At 38.0% G+C, this 22,487-nt stretch overlaps 3 protein-coding genes across 7 annotated transcripts in view; 1 reads left to right on the forward strand and 2 right to left on the reverse strand.

Annotated features, from left to right (window-relative positions):
- The window catches only part of prom1b (prominin 1 b), a 28,568-nt gene extending 27,013 nt beyond the window's left edge, over window positions 1-1,555 (reverse strand). For all 5 annotated transcript variants that reach the window (XM_042485787.1, XM_042485783.1, XM_042485782.1 and 2 more), the window contains exon 1: window positions 955-1,555. In XM_042485787.1, the coding sequence (XP_042341721.1) occupies window positions 955-1,225 (271 nt within the window). In that variant the 5' untranslated portion in view covers window positions 1,226-1,555. The remainder of the gene's footprint in view (window positions 1-954) is intronic.
- Window positions 1,556-4,101: 2,546 nt separating this feature from the next.
- tapt1b (transmembrane anterior posterior transformation 1b) lies at window positions 4,102-16,979 on the reverse strand. Its single transcript, XM_042485766.1, has 14 exons — window positions 16,790-16,979; window positions 14,573-14,703; window positions 14,358-14,476; window positions 12,360-12,522; window positions 12,137-12,272; window positions 11,729-11,826; window positions 11,554-11,623; window positions 11,292-11,372; window positions 10,967-11,076; window positions 9,262-9,321; window positions 7,927-7,995; window positions 7,757-7,833; window positions 7,462-7,634; window positions 4,102-6,565 (listed from the first exon to the last, which is right to left on the reverse strand). Exons 1-14 carry the CDS (start codon window positions 16,965-16,967, stop codon window positions 6,312-6,314), a joined length of 1,719 nt encoding a protein of 572 aa, XP_042341700.1. The 5' UTR covers window positions 16,968-16,979; the 3' UTR covers window positions 4,102-6,311.
- A 2,286-nt stretch (window positions 16,980-19,265) lies between these two features.
- On the forward strand, window positions 19,266-21,905 carry clrn2 (clarin 2). The gene is made up of 3 exons (XM_042484424.1): window positions 19,266-19,518; window positions 20,425-20,604; window positions 21,637-21,905. The coding sequence occupies exons 1-3, from the start codon at window positions 19,266-19,268 to the stop codon at window positions 21,903-21,905; spliced, it is 702 nt and encodes a 233-aa protein (XP_042340358.1).
- Window positions 21,906-22,487: the final 582 nt, after the last annotated feature.

Genomic DNA, 22,487 nt, shown 5'->3' on the forward strand with positions numbered 1-22,487 from the left:
TTTAGCTTATCTTACAATGTACACCTGTATGTTTTATTTTACTGTGTATATATAGCAAACTACTGACTGTATATCATTATTTTTCTATGTAGCCTATACTAGAGGTTCACAGATTATCGACCTGCCCGATTATTGGAGCCAATATTTGGCATTTTGCTGTATCTGCATTTTATTTTAATAATTGCAGACAATATTAATTAATTAAAAAGTGCAAAGAAAGTGCCAGCATGGGAGGAACTTTTAGTTTGTAAAACCTCAGAGCTATTTTATTTATTAATTTTTTATCTAAATTTTTACTTGACTTCATAAAAAAAGTTGCTGGGCATTTGCTGTATTTGATGTTGAACGTTCAAGTTAAATTAAACATTTACTAAAGGCATTTGAGCAACGTTTTGTGTTAGAGTTTGTAATATTCCAAATTCTAGATTGCAAATGCATATCGGTTTCGAATATCGGTTATCAGTCTCATTAACTACTAATAACTGGTATCAATATCTGTCCTCAATAACCAATATTGGTCCACCCTTGGCCTATACTGACCACCTGTGGCACAATAATTTTCTTAGTGGTGAAAAAAATCCTCTTATCTTTATAGAATCCTAATTATGGCACAGTAGATTTTTTAAAAATCTGGTTGACATCTACTATTTGGCCATTAAATAACACATTTGCAATGACAGTAAAGCTAACAGTCCTAATCAAGTCGCTAAACCTGATGGGTCACAGAATTCAGTGTAACACCAGTTATGGCCACATGCACACAACTCACATTAGCCAATTATTTTAAAGGAATCTGAGCAAAGTCTGTGTGTTTATCCAGAATATCTAGTAACCTGAAGATGCAGTTTTTCTGTGTCTCATCATGGGAGAGGAAAACAGAAAAAAAAACAGAAAAAAAAGGGTGAAGATGGAGAGACAGAAGGATGGGGAGGAGGGGGTGAGGGACAAACTCACCTTTGGGAAAGGTGTTCGGTTGAACCACGTAGAGAAACGCATGGACCATGTGGAAGAGGATCCCTATGGCCCCTGGCTCGTAGTAAGCGTGGGTATCATAAACCGCCGCCGGCACAAACCCAAAGTCCAGCGGCTCCACCGGCGGAGGGGACCGCTGTCTGCGGGAGTCCGCCCGGGCCTCAGCCGGGATTCCGTCCCTCTCATCCGCCTGCGGCTCGCCGCTTGTGGCCCCCCAGCAGAGCAGCAGGGCGAGCCACCGTGTCCACAACATGGCTCAGAAAAGTCCAGTTTTGTCCAAGAAGAAAAGTTTCAACTCCCAGCCCCGGGTGTGCTGCAGTCTAGCGGGGGATGGAGAGGGGGAGACGGGCTGGTGACGTTAGAGGACACCTGTCCCTCTCAGCGGTTTATCCCAAACAAACAACCGTCCCAACCGCGAGGAAACTTTTAAACTCAACATCCAACGGTCGAGGCTCGAGCAGCCGTTAACTCCTGGTTTCTCGGTACCGACTCATCGCACACATTTCCCCGGAGATCTTCGACGACTCGACAGGACCGACGGCTGAGGATGTGCTCGTTATCTCGGTGTCCTCACTCTCACCGGCCGGCCGCCAGGAGCCTAATCCCGCGTGCACGTAAAACCCCAAGAACGCTCGTGCTCGCTGAAAGCTCGTGGCGCGCGACACAGCGGGGTCCAATCACCTGTCGACTCTACTAACACAGGTGGAAATCAATGACCTGCATTGACACAACCTGAGCAAATTGACTTGTTTTTTTGTCAAAAATATTGAAAGACGGCACTGAGCAACGAAAGAAGAAATGACCTAAAAAAATTAGCAAGTAACAAGTAGAAAGTATGCTAAAGTTGTCTAAAAAATTCTCAAATAAATAAATCATTTTAAAAAAAACAAAACAAAATAAAAAAAGAGACAGTAAAACACAAGGCAAACAAGACTTGGAAAATATGCCTAAAAAAATTGAGTAATTTTGTAATATTTCAAAAATGTAATTATGATAATACCAATAATAGTCTTTTCCCTAGATATTTAAAAAAAAAATTAAAAAATTATAGATCTAATAATTTGTAGAACATTTCTTACTTAATCGCTCATTGCCTTTTTCCCATGTTTTTGAAAGAAATTGTGTCGATTTGCTCAGGATTCAAAGGATAAAATACCTGTGAAAGACATTTCAAAGCAGTACAAGAACAGGGATGTCACTCCAGGTTTAAAAGGGTTCATGGGCAACAGCTCTGGTGGACATGTCAGCAGCCAGCAAGCCTATAGTATGCTCCCTTAAAACTTGTGACATTTGTGATGTTGTTATGTGATCATCCTGCACATTTTAGAGTGTCACACCTGTGTAGTAATCATGCTGTTTACTCAGCATCTTGATATGCCACTCCTGTCTGTTGGATGGATTATCTTGGAAAAAGGAGAAGTGCTCACGAACACAGATTTTAACAAATTTGTCGTCAAATTTTGAGATAAATATTTCTGTTAAGTGTATGAAAAAAGTATTAAAACATTTTATTTAAACCTGTTAAAAAACTAAAGCAAAAATAATAGTGCTGCGTTTAAATTTTTCTTCAGTGTATATAATGTGTAGTGTCAGTGTGTATAAATAGTAAAATTACTTTTTTTTTTACTGGCTGCAATATTCAATATTAGTAATATCAATGAGATAGTATACATTATTTTAAAATGGGCTAAAAATGAGTACTTTATTTTTGTAAGAACTATTTTATACTTTTACTTAAATACTTTAAATGTATGACTTTAAGCTATTAACAGTCATTCTTAGACACCACATTAAGTCACTGTACATCAATATACACCTCTTCTCAACCAGCTACTTAAATTCAATACGATTTCTTACATAGTATTGTTGATCACATACTTTCTTTTTTATAGTGTCACTATCAGGACTGTTAAAAACACAATAACTGACTTGTCTGTATTTTTACATCTCCTCACCTGAGCAGCAGAGGTCAGATAGCATAATGTGCCTGTTTGCATGAACGTGAGGCCGGTCATTGACTCTATCCTGTGGTCAATGAGCAGCTGACCTTCAGCTCTGAGGCTGATCAGTTAGACAGTCAAGACCGGGGAAATGTTGGCAAGCACACAACGTTCAAGTTCAAAAAGGGGAAACCCAAAGTTTGCTTAAAAAGTAACATTATAGCCCCGTTAAGTCTTTCAAGTCTCAACATCTATGCCAGTGTCCTCTTTCATCCTCTCTCACAGTCACTGTACACAATGCATGACGCTGCACTGGTTAAATGTAAATGTGAAGTATGGTGACATAATAAGGAAAATACAAGTCATCTATCCAGAAGCAGATTATTTATCAGAGTTGGTCCCTGAAAAAAAATCCTCTGTGTGTGAATGACTGTGATGACAGACACCCCCTCCAAACGCCCATTCAGGGGAAACAGTGGACAGCAGTGTTTGCCCTGTGAACAGAGCCTGCACTGACTCCTTTCAGTGAAACACCTGCCACTGTTCCTGTACTCACTCACACACACACACACACACACACACACACACACACACACACACACACACACACACACACACACACACACGTTCATACACAAGTTATGTTAAAGACACACATCGCACCAGAAAGGGTTACAAAACAAAATCTTGTTTATCCTCCTTCTACTGTGTAGGAGAAGCGTTACATTAATGGGTTGTACATGAAAAAAAACCCAAAACAAAACAATGAAATATCAGATTCATAGTATGTCTTTCGGTAGTGAGATCCATCCATGCACTGCAAATGATCTCTCTCACACACACATCGCTCTGTCCTGATGCATCCACAGTCTTAATCCTTTGTCCACTGGACTGCAGTTACTTGTTTTACTGTATTGACTGTCTTCTTGTAGTAAAGCTGAACATAGCCCACATTTGTGCCTCTTGTGTATACATTTAAGTTAACCTTTTGAAACCTGAGCCAACTGGCTTGATTTCTTTTGAAAACATGGGGAAGAAGAAGGAAATATTCCACAAGTTGCAAGAAATTGGTGTAGATTAGATCTTTTTTTAAGCTAGTGAAAAATGTCCAAAAAACTATAATTATCATTATATATTTGAAATTATAGTGAATATTCCACGATATCATTATTTTTAAGCCCCTTTTTTAAAATATTTTTTTCTTTTTTTGCACTTTTTCTGCTAATTTTTAGGCCATTTCTTCTAAAGTTGCTTGATGCCTTTTACCCATATTTTGAAAAATGTCAAGCCAATTTGCGCAGGTTTCAAATGATCTTTTTTCCCTGAACAATAAATACCCGGCAATCTTTAAAAAACCCAGAAGGTCTGACAACTGAAACATAAAGACCAAAGCGTCAAAAGAAAGGTGAGTACAAATAACAGTGTGTGGTATTCTTTGTTAGCATCACAGTCAAGTTTTTAAATCCCACACGCCTGTCATTAAAAACTTATGTTGTGCAATGTCAATTTAAATTATTTTCCAAGTTGGCACTCTGATTTGTTCCCAGTTACCTAGAAATTATTGTTCTCTTTCCTGATTTGAAATGACACAAGAAAAATAAGGATATATGATTTAGTATAAAAACTTTAAATAATATAAAGTAATATATTATAAACATATACTGTATATCTAAAAAACAAACCGTGGTTCATCGAATACAAATGTGGAGCAAGGCGAGACACTATTTTTGGCTAGAAACTATGTTTGGGTTAAAAAAAATAGAGTTCCAACTATTGTTGTGATGAAACAGAATATTTTCCCCATTTAGCTTTAGAAGAGTATTTGATGATTCTGGAAATATCTTCAGAACAATAAGTGTTGTGAAAAGACTTTCTGGGTTTTCCAAAAATTATTGTTTTTTGGAGGGAAGGGGTTAAAACAGTTTTGAGCACTGTGGCTGAAAATCTAACAAAACAGGGTATAAGCACCAGAGGCAAAACTTGGGGCTCCAGACATGCTTCTCCTGGCACATCAGACCAAAGTTATATGATCCACTTAATTTGTCAAACAGTGCGTCAAGCTTTCACAGCATCTTAAGTATGTTGGGTACACAAGCATTTGCAAAGAGCTTCTTCCAGTAACTGAAGCCAGCAGCCAAACACAGCAAACAAGGCCAGCAACCTCCAGGGTTCACACCTGTGCCTGCTGTTATGATCCTCCTTCTTGTTTGTTGTTATTTAGGGGTAATTCACCCTTTCAACTGTGTCTCAGCCTTCAGGTATCCTTGAACATTTTACCTTCATATGTTAAATTCTAATTATTCTTCATGTCTGTCCAGATAATGGTAAAGAATTGCATGTTAAACTGATGCTGGTATGCTAGTGTCACGCACCATGAGCTTAAAATGAGAACAGGAACACAGTGGTGTTACACCAAGACGTGATTATCTGTGGGCTACATGCTTGAACGTACACATGAAGCATATTGAAAAAAAAAAAAGTTAAAAAAAAAAAAAAAAATCACTTAAAAACAAAATATCTTCCAAACATGTTTGGCTTAGAGTCCACTTCAAAATAAATACTTTTGTCTTTACAAACAGGCACCGTCTTATCTCAGTGCTTCGAAGTAACAAAATCAACACAAACTCCATGACACTAAAAACTCCAAACTTTGTTCTGAGTCTACAACGTAAAGATAAAGCCATTGCAAGACTGCACTTAGTTTCAGTGCTGCTCTGTCTGGCAGCTGTGGACACCTGGGCTCCTCGTAGTAACCCACTCTAAACTGTAAATGTGTGTTGGTGTTTGCAGAGCAATTTTGAGATTTCAACTATGTGTTAATGTCATTGTGAGTTTTAATCCTGCAGGTCGATTTTAGAAAAAAGATCTGAGATTTTTCGTAAAAATTTCATTTCAAATATTTGAAATTTTTAGGCTGTTGAAAAAAAAAGTTTAAAAAATTGATTTGTTCAGTCTAAAAACAACGCTGCTTCTCTGTACATATGATTGTGCTTTTGAACACATACTCGCACAGTCCAGCTGTCATGTTTCTATGATCACACAGCGACCTGTGTTGTACTAAGTCACATACACAGATTTGCTGCTCTCTTGGTGCTCTGCTCCAGCTGTGCATGCCAGTTTTCCCCATCTTTGTCATCAGCATCTGCCATGACAGCCAAGACCCGCCCTCTACCTGGCTCACGAGGCACCGACTGGACCAGATGGAAACATCTGAAGCGGCCTCTGATGCCTGTAGTAACAGCTTTACGCCTTGGCTGGTTTTTTTCATTAATAAATAAATAAATACTCCAGGGGGCCAGGTGCACAAAAATAAGTCTGGTCTGAGCTTCGTGACTCGTGTCTGATCCCTGAACCTCGCTGTTTCACCAGGACACGGTGACTGGTTGTTTCATTTGGCATTCAGTCTATCCGGTTGCCACAGATGGTGAAGCGGTCTATCTCTAGCAAGTCTTTCTTCGGCGTTCTGTGCTCAAGTCTGTCCCCTTCCAGTCCTGTGTCGGTGTTGATAATTTTGTCATCGTCCTCCTCGTCTGGCGTGGTCAGAAATATGTCTGAGTCGCTCTTGGGGAGTGTCGGGGCAGAGGTCTCTGCCATGCTGGGCAGCGGACAATTGTCTGCTGCCAGTGATATTCCTCCTCTGTCAATTGTGGGTTCTATTTGAGAGAGAGGAACGTTTATTAAAAGCACAAGAGAAACATAGGCAAGGCACTGGCATTTAGGCGAGCTATGAATTTCTCTGCATGCTGTATGTGACTGTAGTAAAAGGCATACTCAGCCTTTTAGCCTTTTAATAGTCTGAAGGGTGCATCTGAGCATTACTTCTAAAGTCAAGAGGCGCATCATTAACTAACTAAATAAGTTTGTGGCATTACAGGTTACAAAAAAAACGTTCACAACTATCACATCCACTGTACACAGTCCAGGATGTTAGTTCATCACAGTTAGCAGCTCTGTCCTCTTACATTTGAGGAGGTTTACATTCAAGCAAAGACTGCCAACATAATAGAGGTTAATTTACCAAAGACATCTGCGTAAAAGCCTTTCTCTTATGTTATTAAAATCTCAGACATACTGTTTGAAATATAAACAAGTGTTTCAGCTAAACAGCAAAACAAAGTTATGTTTGAACAAAATAACAGTCTGATTCTTTTTTCCCTTCTATCATACTCAGAAAACTAGCACAGACTAGTGTTTCAGAAATGCTGTTAGAGAACAGGTTTGTTTCTTTTATACTTCTCTACTACCCAAATCATCAACTAGTGAGGACGCTGACTTTTTCAAGGCAACGCAGCTTCAGCCTTTTATCACAATATCATGTATTCATGTAGTCATCAAGTGCATGTTTACGACCATCTTAACAGGTCTTCTTGAAACAACAGAAAGCAATTTACTGACAGCGTGTTCAAACAGCTCTGGGGCTAAGAATTAGCTGACAACTACAACCAATGGTCAAAGGTAGAAATTTAGCATCAGTAACTAAAACAGGCAGGGCTTACTAAATGCTGTATTTAGTCATTTAGAAATGAAAAGATAGATATCAGATTTTTACCTTGCTGTGGTGAAATGTGAACATGTTTGGTGCGGTGAGCTCTGGAGTTTGCACGGCTGGAGACGACAGAGGGTGGAGGGTCGGAGAGCTTTTCTTCCATGTTGGCCTCTTTTACAAACGTACAAGACGTCCCCAACAGAACGATGCTGTTAAGCACCTTCAGAGTGATCATCCTGCTCACAAACACAAATCGTGGATATGTTAAAAAAGGGGACAACATTTAAAACCACATACAACCATTATGGAACACAAATGCAAACGTGTTCAAACTGGGAAAAGACAACTGGACGTTTACCCCAGGTAGAACAGCAGCACACACATAAAGGAGAGCGAACCCTGAATCTTCACTGAGCTGGTCACGACTCTGATCAGCTGAAAAAAGAAATTATCAGATGTAAGGTGCTTAAACAGTCGGCAAAAAGAAAAGAAATATCAATGGATATTTTTTTATAAAAAATGACTGACCAGCAGAGCTAAAGGAAGCGGAATGAAGCCCATTCTTCTGGATACTGAGTCACTGTAGTCTGTGTACGCCTGAAGACACATTTAAGACATTTTCTCACAATACACCAACAAGAATCAATACTATTCTTCTTCCCAAACAAAGCATTTAGGTCCGTCCCCACTAAGAAAAATCAGTGTAATGAGAACGATAAACGAAATGCTGCCATACAAGGACGTATTACATTACTTTGTCAGCTCCAGAAAATAAATTTGCTGGTACGTTACATCACATGGAAGGTTATTTATGGAAGACTACGATTACAGTCTAACTAAAGACAACAAATTTTCCAAGTTTTTCAAAAATTTTAATGATTTTTACTAATTCCATGATTTTTCCAGGCCTGTAAAATGTGATTGTGGAATTCCATGACTTTTCAAGGTTTTTCATGACCGTTGAAACCCTGTAACAGTAATAAAACACAAATCTTTGATTCTAAGAATGAGCCTTTTTTTTTTTTTTTACTTGTCGCAGAGCTATTTCCATCTTATCAAAGAGGGATGTGTTTATTTAAACCTCAATGATGAGTCCATCTGCAGTGTCATCCACCATGTTAAAGTTGACGCACTGTGAATTCAGACGGACTTTGGCTGACTGTCAGTGTTCCTCAAATCGCTCAGAAAGTGATCTGGACGTTATAGTTCGCTTCTGTGTTTGTCGTTTTATTTCTAATGCGCTGCCATCCACTTTTAATTTTTAAAATAATAATTTTTTCTTCCTTTTTTTGTCTTGGTGTGGATGGGCCTTTAGTTGTTACATAACAAAATTGCATCAAATCATGAGTTATAAAATCAAGAAAGATTAGAGATATCCTCAATATTGCTAATGTCAGTCTCTCAGCTTCACATTCAGTCTTTAGTAGGGGTGGGCTGCAATTAGAGAATGTGCATGTTATTATATCACTTTATATATGAAATATTATGTACTTTTATATTCTATTTTATATTCTCAGTGCAGCAACAGGGTGGGATTATGCAAGAATAATGATATTATGACTGCATCCATGTGTGCATGACAGAGGCTGCAAGATTGAGAAACTCTGGTCTAGTTTTTCGTCACAGATGGGCTCTGTGATGCGGCTACATTGTACAAGTTCAGGAAATTTTTTAGATCAGCCAAGCTGAATTTAAATTTACACACACACGCGCACACACACACACACGCACACGCACACACACACACACACACACACACACACACACACACGCACACGCACACGCACACACATATATACTAGGTACTTCAAAAGCTTGCCTAGAATTTTCTAAAAAGTTGTGTGGAGAACTCATTTCACTCACATTTTTCTGTCGACTGCTGACAAGGTCAAAGGCAAGACTGGCTCTGTATTCCCCATAAACCTGGAAAATAACACAGAGCAACAGCACAGCATTGGTCAACGTGTAATTATCAAGCTATCAAGAATATCTCAGCTATAATGATGATAATTGAAAATGTTAAACTGTTTACTTTCTAAAACTACAGCTGCCTGTTGGAACAACATAATTAGTTTGCTTTTTTATGCTGTTGTGTATTAATGTTCAGTGAAGTTGCAGTTCGGGTAATGACTGCACATGAGCCAAATTGAATTTTGATAAGCCAGTGTAAGAAGACAAAAGTGATAATTTGCACACTGGGATTAAATATACATGACCATGGACACACCAGTGCTAACTGCGTGTGAGTGAGGTTTGTGCGATTAGGTTTGACACTTTGGAGATAAAGGGGTTAATCCCTTCCTGTGGAACTGGTTTCCATTACATAACTAAAGTTACAACTCCTAGAGGGAAATCAAAGAGAAGGAGAAGGGAGAAGGACGTTGGAAGAAAGAAGTCATGTTGAATCGAGAGGAAATGGAATAGAATAGAGTCACGTCTGTTGGGCTTAAAAATTAATTCATCGTTACAAAAAAACAAAAAAAAAACAAGATCATCTTAAATCAAAGTCCACCCACTAGCTTTTTCTGAGCAAAATCCAAACTTATTCTGAAAATAACAATAAATAATATTAACTAAAATAATACACAGAAGGTTCCCTCAAATTTAAAGCAAGCTAGGTTAAATACTTTTTAAGACATTTTTTTAAAGCCACTTGGCATTAAGACCCATTTTATAATAACCAAAACAGAAGAAAAAACATGAACCACATATTTCACTTTTGTACAATTTTGCCATTTTTGTTCCAGTGAAAAATCTAGTTAGAATTGGGAAATATTTTGTTGGAGAGTTTTTAGTTTCTCACTCTCCATGTAGGATTTCTCTGCCTTAATTCCCACGAGTTTAACAACAGGGATTTGGTTATTTATTTATTCTTTTAAATGAAAGTTACTAATTATTTTGAGGTTTTACGTTGCAATGTTAGAAAAAAACTATTCATAAAATTTGACTTCCCATGTCTGATCATCTTTAAGACTTTTGAACATCTGATTGAAGTCATTTCAATAACAATTAAAGCCTCATTTTTTATGTATGAAATCCATGCCTTTTAAGAGTTTAAGGATTTGCGGGACCCCTGTACATAGTAACTCTGCTTAAAGCCTGTAAATAAAAAAAAGACAAGGAAGAAGCAAAAGTAGTCCATTAACTGAGCACAGTTCCACAACTGAGCAACTCTACATGCTGATGAGGACTGAAAGATGCAGTCAAAAGCTGCGAAAAAAGCTACTGAATGTGGAATTAAATGTAGTCAAATTTACATGTGCTCTTTGTGGTGGTCTGTCTAATACTTAATCATAACCTTATTTAACTGTAAAAGTAGTGTATTATTATTTTTAAAGTGTATTTAACCCACAATTAGCCAGTTAAATCCCGATGAGATCAACAATCTCTTTTTTTAAGGGAGATCTGGCCAAGACAGCATGAGAAAAGTTACAGACAACAACCACAATAAAATAGTTAACATTGAAATATTAAAATATCTACGCACGATGCCAAGTACCGACCAATTCATTCACCCTTGTACTTGTGAGAGCATTAAAATCAGCAACATATGCAAAGAGGGACTCACATCAGCGCTGATGTCATTGAATTTGGTGATGAAGGCGTGCTTTACGACGTCCACGGCAACTTCTGAGATAATCACCATGATAACATCAGGAAACAGCACCCACAAGTGATCTAAAGATAAACGTTAAGAAACTGATCAGTGTACATTTTCATTGTAATATTCATTATAACGGCCAGTGAGAGTTTCACTGCTGAGCGACACGAAGGAGCCCGAGGATGTCCCTGTGAGGAGGGGTTTGACGTTACTTCTACCTGTCACGTATAAATAAACCAGCTGAGTGCATTTCAGTGATGTTATATTTTGTGTGCAGCAGTGCGTGCGTTACCAGGGTTCCAGGAGAACTGCTCCATGTTTCTCAGACAGACAATGAGCAGGAGGATGTAGTTGGTGAACCTCTCTTTTATGTCTGTGGGAAACAAACAAATCAATCCTGGATTAACCTACTTTGAACTCACTGCGGCCGAGCTCGATTCCATAAATTTACCTTCTACTAAATCACCAAGTTCAAAGGCCGAGTTACAAAATACCAACAGAGCGCTGACTTTGTTGCACATATTTGGCTGTTTTAGGCATCACTGACCACTTACCGCTGTTTGACATTTGGAAAAGGTTGTTCTTTTCAAACTTCTTGAACACGCTTCCTTTAATCTCCACAAACTGCAAAAAAATGAATAAATAAATAAAAAGAAGATATATCATGGCTGAACTCATGCTGCATGTCATTTTAACTGAGTTACATGTTTCTGTGTACTTTATACTCACGTTGTTCGACATCATGATGGTGAGCAGAGACTTGTTGTGGGAGTTGAAGGCTACATTGAGAGTTGTGGCCTGAACCATGATAAGGATGGCGTGGAGAACTAGACACAAACGTGCTGAGGAAAAAAAATACACTGAAGACTACAGTGGAGAATATCATGCTGAGGGCTAATTCTCATGTACGCCCACTAATATGAACATCCTAAACTAATGATTATTTCATTTTTGATTAATCTGCAGGATAACATCAATAGACTGACTGATCGTTGCCCACGCTGACAATAGTTTGAGCTCTAAATGTGTGTTTTTTAGTTATTTTCTTTCTTACTTCTTTTACAGGTGGTACACAAAAGCAACAAGATGCACAGACAGGCAACAACAATCACAGGTCTTTTTTCAGGGGAAGGATACAGACGTAGAGCACAGCCATGAGGAAGTGAGGAATCACGCCTATGTGCGCTCTCTTCTTCTCCTTGGGTTCTGTCGCAGTCCAGTACAGAGCGTCCAGGATGTCCTGGCCAAATGATGAGAACAAGCGGTCTGCCACCTGACAAGAGAGCTAGTGAGTTGGTGGCTGACTGCACAGTAAAGTCAGAGTTATAAACATTGTTATTGCAGTATTATCTGGGTGTACCTCCAACATGTTGTATATGATGTACAGTTTGATGACAGATTGTCCTCTGATGAGGTGATACATCATGGAGTAATCCACGTAGCTCATCATAGAGTAACACAGCACCATAATGAAGCCTTTCAGCACATCACACACCTGGGCTGGCTGGAGCAGGCGGGAGCCACTAAAACACACACACACACACACGCACACACATAGTGAAGAGCAGAACAGGTTAATCTGCATCTAAATTGAGTCAGAGAGAGCTATACTGCCCTCTACAGGTTAAGAACAAAGTTTCAGTGATTGTTTCTGTTTATAAATGACGATGTTGTCATGCCAAGGTTTCTACCAAATCTGCATATATTAATCAGATTGCAACTGGGCTTTAACTAAAAATTCTATTTCTTATATAAATTAATCTTTCAACATTTAAAAACAAGTTCCTGTTGAATCCTCATTATTATTATTATTATCATTATTACTACTACTACTACTACCACAACTACTAATACTAATATAATAATAATTGTTATACTAACAGTTGAAACGCTACATAAATTCAATTTACAATATTACTTAAATAGAGAAAAGCATTTTCTCACATTTGAAAAGGAGAACAACAAAGAATATCTGACGTTTTTGCTTAAAAATTGCTTAATCAATTTCTATAAATTGACATACGCTCCATTACTTATTTCAGTGACGACCACTTGTTTGTACAGGTGTACAAACATATTCAGAGAGAGGGTGCACTTTCAGTAGATCAACAGAAAATCAGTCTGCAATGTCTTTATTATCGCTCAAAAATGCCAACAGTGATTTGATGCTTATGTTTCTCACATATGAGGATTTGTTGCGTTCCTTGTCACACAATATATTAAACTAAATATCTTTGTCCTATTGGTTTTGTTATGATGGCCATCTATCACTATTTTCTAATGTTTTAGTCACCAAACAATTCAAGACAATATGAGGCAGAATAACTGATAATAAAATCAATCGTCAGTTGTAGTCCTGGCCTCCCTGTACAGAGGAAGAACATATTATTAACAACATCTGTACATCGACACATTTATGGCACACTGACTCCAGACTACAAGCCGAAAGACATTATCATATCATTCCTGTAGATGCCTCTTTACACTGGCTCCCAGTCTGTTTTAGAAGACATTTTAAGGCTTTTCTGGTTACTTTATGGCCTCTCCATGCTATATCTGTGACCTATTAGTACCATTCGTGTCAGTACCTACTTTGAGATCCCCGGACAGAAGTCTTTAGTCTGCTCTACGGGCCCCGAGACTCTAGAACGATCTGCTTGAGGAAATTGGGTCAACTGAGTCAGTGATCTATAAAAACATACTTTTATCTGAGAGCCTTTTTTATTTTAGTTAAGTTTTCATTTCATTTCAACATATTTTTTGAATACATTTTATTTTTAATGCACTTTACATTTGGAACAAATCTCAAAGTGCTACAAGGTGAAAGTATTAGCATTAAAGAAAACCAATAAAAACAACCAGCATAAAAGCATATTTAAAAGTCAACCAGCAAGATGTTACTTAAAAGTCATCGGTTCTGCTAAAAAGGAATGATTAAAGTTCGTTTTTAAACCTCAAATCAGTTAATTTCCACTGCTTTAATAAACCAAATTGTTTTTCTCTCTTAAAACGTACTAATTTTATTCCTTGTATGTTTTATTTTGCTGCCTTGTAAAGCACTTTGCAACATGGTTTTTGGAAAGTGCTCTACAAGATAATGATTACTGTTATTATCATTACTGTTACTGTTCTACAACACCCAATGATGCAATCTAATACAACAGTTCTGCAATAAATAGCCTTTTATGAATCTAACAAAATTAGATCTTTGTTAAAACTGTATTAGAGAGTCGTTCCTTTAAATCCATGAGAATTTTTAGGGCTTTTCAAAAAGTCAGATATTGATTTTTAATATAGCCATGATGGATTCAGTCAACATATTATATTTGCATCCCTAATACATTAGCCTATACTTTACCTGAGGCCACAGCAAGGCAACGTGATGAGCCGTAAAAGGGCCAGAATCACCCTGAGGGGCAGCAGGGTGAACACATAAAGGAAGGCATCCAGACAGAGGAAGAAGCCGAATGTCATCAACTAAAGAGAAGAACAGAAAGACACAGAGAGGGAGAGTATTTAATTATCTGTTACTCTGAAAACAAAAATCCCACTGAGAATCACTTGTGTGTTTACCTTCTCGAGCTCCTTGGGGATGCGGAGGCAGGTGTAGACCCTTTCTCTGCGCTCTGTGTATTTTGCCTCATTGTGTTCCAGGAAGTAGCCTCTGGTGAGCTCAGTCGTGATAAATCTGACTAGAGACAGGTCTAGAGCCAGAAATGGACAGAACACAAAGCATTAAACACATACACGCAGAAACTAACAGTCTTCTGAGGGAAATAAACCTGCCAACAATTTCTCGCACCTTACTGATAAATATAACTATCATCCTAAAATGCATTGCATCCTAAAATGCATTCATTCACAGGTTGAGAGTATGTGTTTTCACAGCACACGGAAGGGAGACCTTAGCTAATAATAAACTATCAAAATTTGAAATAAGAAAAGAAATACCTTAAGTATATAGCCAAACACATGTGGACAACCAAACATTACAAAGAGCCTTTCTAAAACTGTTGCCACAAAGTTGGATGCACACTGTTATCTAAAATATTATTGTACCCTGGAGCATTAATATTTCCCACAAAGGGACGCTGCCCTGAGGGAGCATTCTCCTCTCAGGTTATTATCTCAGACTGGGCTTTGATTCAACATTTAAGGCATGCATTATAAAACAGGGAGGTGGAGTTTGAAAAATGTGGGCGTTCACCAGGCATGCAGGATTTAAAGAAAGACTCTATCAAGTTGCACTTTTGAGGGTGTGGAAATTCAACATATTCTGAGACTTGTGGTAATGTTAAGAATTGCTAATAATGATTAATGTTTTTAGTTAACACCTGTGGTTTCCCTACTATGATAAGGGAAAAAGTTTGCTGTGAAAAAGGCCTTAATTGACTCATCTTTTAATCTGTCCCCCAATTTTATTGTAAAGTAATGCCAGAGGTGGAAAGTAATTGAGTAAATTAACTCAAGTACTGAACATAAGTACAGGTTTGAGATGCTTGTGCTTGATTTTAGTATTTCCATTTCATGCTTCTTTATTCCTCTACTCCAATATATCTTGGGCGCATATATTGTATCATTTACTTCACTACATGTATTTGGCAGCTGTAGTTACTAGTTACTTTGCTTATGTTGTTAGTGCAAAATATAGATAAATTAATAAACTATGATATTTTATTATGGTTTAAGGTAAACAGCAGTGTATATAGTTATCAAAATTAGCACCATATTTACCAGCTACAACATTTATTTAGGTAATGAACAAATGAATACTTTAAAACCTGAGCAAATTGGCTTGGTTTCTTTCAAAAACATGGGAAGAAGGCAATGAGCAACGAAAGAAAAAAACAAAACCTTAGCAAGGAAAAATTACATGAAAATAAGTTTTTTTTTCCAAAGAACATGAAATTATAACATATACAATTTAAACATCTAATTATGATAATTATACATATATTTTTTCCATACTTTTTTATTTTATCTCTACCTTTTTAAAAAATAATTTTCTATAAATTTCTTGCACTTTGCGGAACATTTCTTACATTTCTTCAAGTTTCGAATTCGAGTTCAAAATTGAAATTGGCCATTCCGTATAGAAAGTTCTTTTACATTTGATACGTTTAGTATATTTTGATGCTAATACTTTGCACTTTTACTAAAGTTTAGTTTTAAATGCCAGGCATTTAATTGTAACGAAAATTTCTGAGTACTTTTTTCACTACTTTGCAAGTTCTGTAGCGCTTTACTTGGAACTACGACAGCTAGTCTAAAACCATTCAAAAACAGTCATAAAACAAAAGTGCAGAAAAGTATGCAGACGAGTGTCTACGTACTTTTGGCCTGATACAGTGTGTACCAACTCAGCAGCGCTTCTGAATGCGCCTGTGCAAAGAAACTGCACTTTGACAGAGAGGCAAACTGGCCTGTTTAGACTCCCGCATAATTGCATGCAGCAGTCCTGTCTTGCTGGATACTCAGATTATGATCTGGATGCATATCACATAAATTAGCCTAACCTAACGTTGCTTCAATTCAGCCCTGTGACAGCAGTTGTGGGGATATAGTTAGCTTCATCCTGAGATCAAGTGCAAACTCGGAACAGCGCCCAAAGCTGTACAGACTTAGTATCTTACTGAAATTGTACCTGCGTGCTCAGGCAGCACAGATAGCCACATATACATTGCAGTTATGTTATCTGACCGAGCACTGGTGTGCTAGTAAGTTAAAAAAAACAATCACTTCAGCAGCTAGCTAGCGCTGTCAAACTGTGGGGTTGAAGCTAGCTCTCACCTGACAGGTTGCGTTTCTTGCCTTTATTGCCGCCATTTTTATCGTTAAATCCCAACGTCTCCGTGACTCCGTCTTTTTCATTGTTCTTCTCCGTTTTGGCAGCCTTCCTGTCCCGCTCCTTGTCCTCCTTCTCCTTCTCCTGCTCCTCTCCCAAACCTGACGACAGCGAGTCCGCCATCTTCACCAAACGGTCTCATCTGCTGCCCTGGGAGACTGACATCTGCGTCACGCCCTCTGACGTCATGACGTACTGCAGTTCCACCGCATTACCGGCAGACGTCTCCCAAAGCCACGTTAGCACATTTAACGCCTTGTTCAGTTGATTGATTAAAATATTAATGACTGACTGATTGTTTTTCCCTGTCAAACATTTTTGTTGAAAAAAACACTCAGACATCACATCTTAAATATAAGGTAGAGGAATTATAAATCAGACTAAGATTCAAAATGAATGTAATCATCACTCAACCAAAATACCTTAAAACAATACATTACAAATCTTAGCAAATTGGCTGGATTTCTTTCAAAAACATGAGAAGAAGGGGATGAGCAATAAAAGAAGAAATTACCCCAGAATTAACAAGAAATTAGTATAAAGTAAGTAGTAGTAGTAAGAAAATTTCCTGAAAATTACTAAAATAATAATAATAATTGTAATTATGATAATTATAAATATTGCTTTCCCCAAGATTTTCACTTTGTAGGTTGTGGAACATTTCTTACCATGTTGCTAACTGCCTTGTCCCCATGTTTTTGAAAGAAATAGCACTGATTTGCTCTAGATTCATAGGTTTAAATACTTGTTAAAAGCATCTGAAAGCAGCAAAAGTGATGTTACCCCAGGTTTCAAAGGGTTAAACAACATGTGCATTCAAAACTCTACTGTAGTAAGAGTAAGAATTATTGTCAGGACATTGTAGTTTAAGTACCAAAAATAAATGATCTTGTTTTGCAGTAAAATGTGACTGTTATATTATTAATAAAGTAAAATTATAAGTATAATACCCATAAATGATATGGAGTTACATAATCTTGATGCACACTGAACCTGATCACACTGTGTACGCACCAAGGTACACACTGTACAAATGTGCAGAGAGTGGAAGGAACAGGGTTTAACGGGGCCTCATATACAGTTGGATTTACCTGCTTTAAGAACCCTGGAGCAACCACTTTGTTGCTTCATTTTCCAGCCTCAGAAGTTGCAGCTTGTTTATACTGCTTCTCCATAATGCACCATGCAAAGCAAGTCCAAATATGGTCACTTCTGGCTCCAAAAATCTAAGATGGTAACAACTAAAATGCCAGACTTGAGGCTTCAAAACAGGAGTCCATGAACCAAGGGGTGCTGTCATGGTGGATACATCTATAATGTATATGGTCTATGCATAACTGGTGCTCTTTTTATTTTATTTTATTTTTTGCCCCTGCCCCTCAGACAGCATGAATCCGCCACTGCTCAAAACTGTACTTAACCCTTTAACATCTAGATCAACATCTGTTTTCTTCCCTAGCATTTAAACCTCTGAAACCTGAGAACATTGATTTGGTTTATTCAAAAAGCATATCATATCGTATCGTATCGTATTGTATCGTATCGTATCGTATCGTATCGTAACGTATCGTATCTTATCATGTATCATTATTATGATTAAAAATGAGGGGGAAATGTCAAGAAAATTATATTTAGCCTATAATTGTCTTCATTGTATATTCAAAATGATGTTACAGAAAAAGGGAAAAAAATAGGCCTTTTATAGGCACTTTCTTGGAGTTATTTTCTTGTTTGTTGTTTTTTGTTTGGGGTTTTCGGGTAATTTTGTTGTAATTTCTTAATTTTTTGGGCCATTTCGTGTAAAATTGCTCCTTGCACTCCTGTGTTTTTGAAAGAAATCAAGACAGTTTGCTCAGATAGCCTATCAAAGGATTAATTAAGTGCTTAGTTACTTTAAGCAACTAATTTGCATTGCAGATAGACCTTAGTGAATAAGTGAAGCAAGAAACAAGATGAGAGATGTTGGAGTATTACAGTCTGCACGCATTGGTCCATCTGTGGTTGATGCTCTGACCTTTAGGATGTTACAATGGATCATATCTGTCACCCTGACACCATTAACTCTGCCTTCATGATTTCATGGTCACCAGTCTCGATACATTTCCAGTTGAAAAGGCCAAGCTTCAAAGGTTAATTCCTCCTCTGAATAAAGAGGAGAGCGCAGGATCCAGACGCTGTGCAGGGATAGAGTTTCTCCCGGTAACGGATCCCTTTGACCGCCATATATTCAGTTTCTCCTCCTCCGCCACTCACACATCAATGCACGCAACACATCACCGAGGAAAAACAGCTATTTACATGATTATGGTTCATGTTTTTCTTTTTCAAACTGTAGATTAAACTCATGGTGATCGCCGGGTGTGCCTCTGGGTGTCTGCCCGGCGTCGTGTTACCTTCCTCGGGGCACCATGGGCTCGTAAGATGCCTTCTCTGTGGAAACGGATAACCTTCTCTGTGGCCTCGGTGCTCTGTATCGGCTCGGTGGTGCTGCTGGTCGTGGCCCTGTCCACGGAGCGGTGGGTCACCGGACGGATCCTGTGTAAAACCGGGGCGGAGATAGTGAACGCGTCCCACCCGGAGCTGGAGCAGTTCATCGGGGACATTTACTACGGCTTGTTTCAGGGAGGGAAGACCAAGAGGTGCGGGCTGGGCAACAGACGCTCCAAAATATACAGTAAGATCAAAATACAACCTGTAAACTCTCTGTGTGATCAAAATATAACATGTAAACTCTCTGTGTGATCAAAATATAACCTGTAAACTCTCTGTGATCAAAATATAACCTGTAAAGTCTCTGTGTGACCAAAATATAACCTGTAAACTCTCTGTGACCAAAATATAACCTGTACACTCTCTGTGTGATCAAAATATAACCTGTAAAGTCTCTCTGTGATCAAAATATAACTCGTAAATTCTCTGTGTGATCAAAATATAACCTCTGTGTGTGTTAAAAATACAACCTGTACACTCTGTGTGATCAAATACAACCTGTAAACTCTCTATGAGATCAAAATATAACCTGTAAACTCTCTCGAGAGTTTACAGGTTATATGAAACATGCCATAGAGTTTGTTATATTCCAAATTCTAAATATTGACAGAAGGATTTTCATTTTTATTGTTAATGCATATCAGTTACAAATATCGGTTAACTACTACTAATCGGTATCAGCATCAGCCCTGAAAAACCAATATCTGTCAACCCCTAATCAAGATACAACCTGTTAACTCCCTGTAAGATCAAAATATAACCTGCAAGCTCTCTTTTAGATCAAAATACAACCTGTAAACTCTCTGTAAGATCAAAACCGGCAAACTATAAGATCAAACTATTACCTGAAAACTCTATTTGCATCATGTATGTCAGTGATATACATGTGCAGTTGGACAAGAACAAGTGTTGTGCCAGTCAGTTTTCCTACTGTAGTTCAATACCTGATAGGCTGAAAAGTAGAAATACTGCATCAGCACATTATACACAACTTTACACTTTCTCACTCTCTTCATCTTGACCCATACAAACCAGCTCATACACCTGAAGATGTGCTTTTTTTTCAGATCTGTTTCTTTTATCTGTTCAGTTTTCCCAAAGCTCGTGCGGAAGATTAATGGCGGCCTTCACATGATGGTGATCCTGTTCCTGCTGGTGGCTGTGGGCTTCGCGTTGGTCAGTCTATCTTTCTGCATTTACAACGCACGCAAGGTTCCCTACCAGAGCATCAAAGGGCACAAAGGACTCTACCTGTGGAACTTCATAGCTGGTATGCAAGACAACTTTGTCTTCACTCTTTTTCTTTTCCTGGCTTGCTTCAAAAACTCCCTCTAAGAGATTTCCTTCACATTTAGACCCTAATTTCTCCAAATTGTACTTAGTTAACATTTCTTTCTGTCTCTTACCTAAAATATCTAAGTATCTATGCCAATTTCATAATCTCGCCTAAAAAAAATCTTTACTTAATGCTCTCCCATTGTGTCCTGCTTCATTTCATAGTCACCTGTCTCTGCACAGGTGATTATCAGCTGTTGTTTTATGGTTTCTCAGAGCTTTTGGGCAGATGATTCCTAATTTGAGTGGCAAATTCACTCTAAAACTCATTTGTTTTGTCAGGCGAGGACAAAAATCTTTATTTAGTCTTGTTCCTTCATTTAATCTGGTTCAGTAGCAACTATACTGATGCTTATGTTTATCTCCCTTTTTTATGTTTAATTTAAGGCCTTGATTTTTCATGTGGGCCTTGTGGTTGCTGAGATATACTCTTAATTTAAATAAATACAGTTGTCAAAATGAGACCTGAAAAAGGGGTGCAGTGTATAACAGGTTAATTTTGATGCCTACTATTTCTTTTTTTGGTACATGAGTGGGGTATTTTCCTGTTTCCCTTTATGAGAAAAAAGTTGACGCCTGCACGCTTACTCCATGTCACACGATTTTATTGAAGGCAACCTTCTGATCCTGCTTTGATCTTTGTCAGGTCAAATATTTGAAAAGATGAAACCACGTTCCTTCATTGGAAACTGATTTTTTTTTTTTTCCTTTATTGGAACTTGATCTGTTTTTTAGATATTACTCCTTAAAGGAGATTACTCCTTTAACCTTAATTTAATACAACTTTTGTAAACTTGTGTGTCATGGAGTAAACATGCAGGCGTTACCTTTATCCTCATGTAAGCTGTTTTTTGGTAGCCTTGCACCTATATGATGTGCATGTAACTACACTCCTGCTTGTTTACTTTTGCCATGCTCTTGAGCATCACTTTACCTCTCTCTTTTCCTTCCCTGACTTTTCTTCCAGCTCTGTTCGGAGCCCTGGGTGTGCTGTGTTTCCTGGCAGCCGTGAGGCACCACAGTCTGACCGAGCTGATTGCCAATCATCGGGAAAATCTCTTTGTGCTGGTTGTACTGGATGACAGTCTGGACTGGTCCTTCTGGCTCGGTGTGGGCAGCATTGTGAGTCATTTTGCTGTCTGTGGAGTGGTTGCAATGAGCCGGATCAAATTGCCCAAACCGGAGATCAAGAAACCCGAAGAACCCACCATCTCTGCTCTGGACCTGCTCTACTGAAGGAGCGACTGAGGAGCACTTACATCACTGAAACCAACTCCCTGCACCTCAGTATTGACATTGTGCGTAAAGAGTCCAGCATCCTGAACTTGCCTTTGCATTCTGGACATCCTGTGCTGGATATATTCTTTGTATAGCTGCAAAATGTTGAGACATCATTGTTATTGTTATGTTTTTCATTATATGTATAGAATCTCATTAAATGATCTGTTTTTCAGTCACCTCAAACCTCTTCATGAAGGTCCTAAAGTTAGTTTTGTACAGTAATTACCCTGACAGAAAGTGTGCATGTGAATAATGATTTATTTTACACAAAGTTTTTGGCATATATGATAAATGTGAAGTATGTGATTTTCCACAAACAGAGCAAGACTTCATAATTATCATTTGATTTTTATTCAGTTTAACTTATAAAAAGGTCCTTACATCTAAAGCTGTTATGAAGGTGAAAATAAAAGAACTGTTGAAAAAAAGTCTCTTTGGCCATCATTGATGGATTTTCATGACATGTGTTACATTTGTTGTATTCTCCTGGATACTAACACACTTGTGACAAACAAATATTCACAAAAGTATTAGTTG

The sequence above is a fragment of the Plectropomus leopardus genome, chromosome 4 (assembly GCF_008729295.1).
Source record: "Plectropomus leopardus isolate mb chromosome 4, YSFRI_Pleo_2.0, whole genome shotgun sequence".
NCBI lineage: Eukaryota > Metazoa > Chordata > Actinopteri > Perciformes > Serranidae > Plectropomus > Plectropomus leopardus.

Bases quoted from the DNA above. Each gene is read 5' to 3' on its own strand.
- tapt1b (XM_042485766.1), bottom strand. From the start codon at position 16,967: ATGGCGGACTCGCTGTCGTCAGGTTTGGGAGAGGAGCAGGAGAAGGAG. The intron at 11,827-12,136 runs GTATCCTTCCCC...GTTTGTGTCTAG, and splicing joins CATGGCTGTGCTCTACGTCT to TTCTCCACGCCATCCTTATC. The intron at 11,077-11,291 runs GTAACGCACGCA...GTTTATCTTTAG, and splicing joins GCAGTTCTCCTGGAACCCTG to ATCACTTGTGGGTGCTGTTT.
- clrn2 (XM_042484424.1), top strand. From the start codon at position 19,266: ATGCCTTCTCTGTGGAAACGGATAACCTTCTCTGTGGCCTCGGTGCTC. The intron at 19,519-20,424 runs GTAAGATCAAAA...TTATCTGTTCAG, and splicing joins CAGACGCTCCAAAATATACA to TTTTCCCAAAGCTCGTGCGG. The intron at 20,605-21,636 runs GTATGCAAGACA...CTTTTCTTCCAG, and splicing joins CCTGTGGAACTTCATAGCTG to CTCTGTTCGGAGCCCTGGGT.